Source organism: Penaeus monodon, chromosome 22 (assembly GCF_015228065.2).
Source record: "Penaeus monodon isolate SGIC_2016 chromosome 22, NSTDA_Pmon_1, whole genome shotgun sequence".
NCBI classification, from domain to species: Eukaryota; Metazoa; Arthropoda; class Malacostraca; order Decapoda; family Penaeidae; genus Penaeus; species Penaeus monodon.
This window is the reverse complement of record NC_051407.1, coordinates 16624086-16624925: the sequence shown is the minus strand read 5'-3', so window position 1 is coordinate 16624925 and position 840 is coordinate 16624086. Positions and strand designations below refer to the sequence as shown.

Sequence of the window (840 nt, the reverse complement as noted above, 5' to 3'; positions counted from 1 at the left end):
TCTGTAGAGAAGACTCGGCACTCTAACGCATCGCCTCTCGCCTTCCCCACCAGGAATTATGCTCTTCGTGGCTCTGATCATGTACTGTCGAACCAAGAACTCTCCAGAGCCCACTGTGGTTTCGTCCACCACCGCCGTCACCTATCCCAGTGGAGTCATCTATCCACCTACTTCTACCCAGCTCATCTACCCGCAAGTCTATCCTCCTGTAACCACTCTCCAGGGCTATCCGCAAATTCATCCCTCCGCATCCACTGGCCAGGGTTATCCACAAATTTATCCCTCCGCATCCACTGAACAAGGTTATCCACAAGTTCCTCCCCCTGCGTATTCCCCTCCACCTTATCCTCCAGCCTACGGGGAGCAACAGCAGAAGGGATAAGTTGGTTATTCCTCCACATAGCCTACATGGACTCCACTCAGCTCTAGTCAGTCTGATCCGCTTAATTTACTGCACTCGGCTCCACTCAGTCTGATCCACTCACTGTACTACACTTAGCTCCACTCAGTCTGATCCACTCACTGTACTACACTTAGCTCCACTCAGTCTTATCCACTAAATGTATTACACTTAGTTCCATTCAGTCTGATCCACTTAATGTACTACACTCAGCTCCAGTCAGTCTGATCCACTTAATGTTCCATATTCCAGGAATCAGTTAAAGAGTGGTAAATGTTAATTTCCTAATCTTTATTTATTTATTATTATTATTAATCTGTAGCCAGATGATTGTTCTCTCATAACCTTTCTTTCTTAGTTTATTCAGAATTGTGTATAACAAATGTCAACAGAATAAATGAAATCTATTATAGCCAATTTCAATATAATCCCTGTATAAT

At 44.2% G+C, this 840-nt stretch overlaps 1 protein-coding gene across 1 annotated transcript in view; it reads left to right on the top strand.

Moving 5' to 3' along the window:
- The window catches only part of LOC119586957, a 5155-nt gene extending 4345 nt beyond the window's left edge, over nt 1-810 (top strand). Inside the window, exon 3 of the mRNA XM_037935692.1 lies at nt 54-810. Within this exon, the coding sequence (XP_037791620.1) occupies nt 54-382 (329 nt within the window). The 3' untranslated portion in view covers nt 383-810. The remainder of the gene's footprint in view (nt 1-53) is intronic.
- Nucleotides 811-840: the final 30 nt, after the last annotated feature.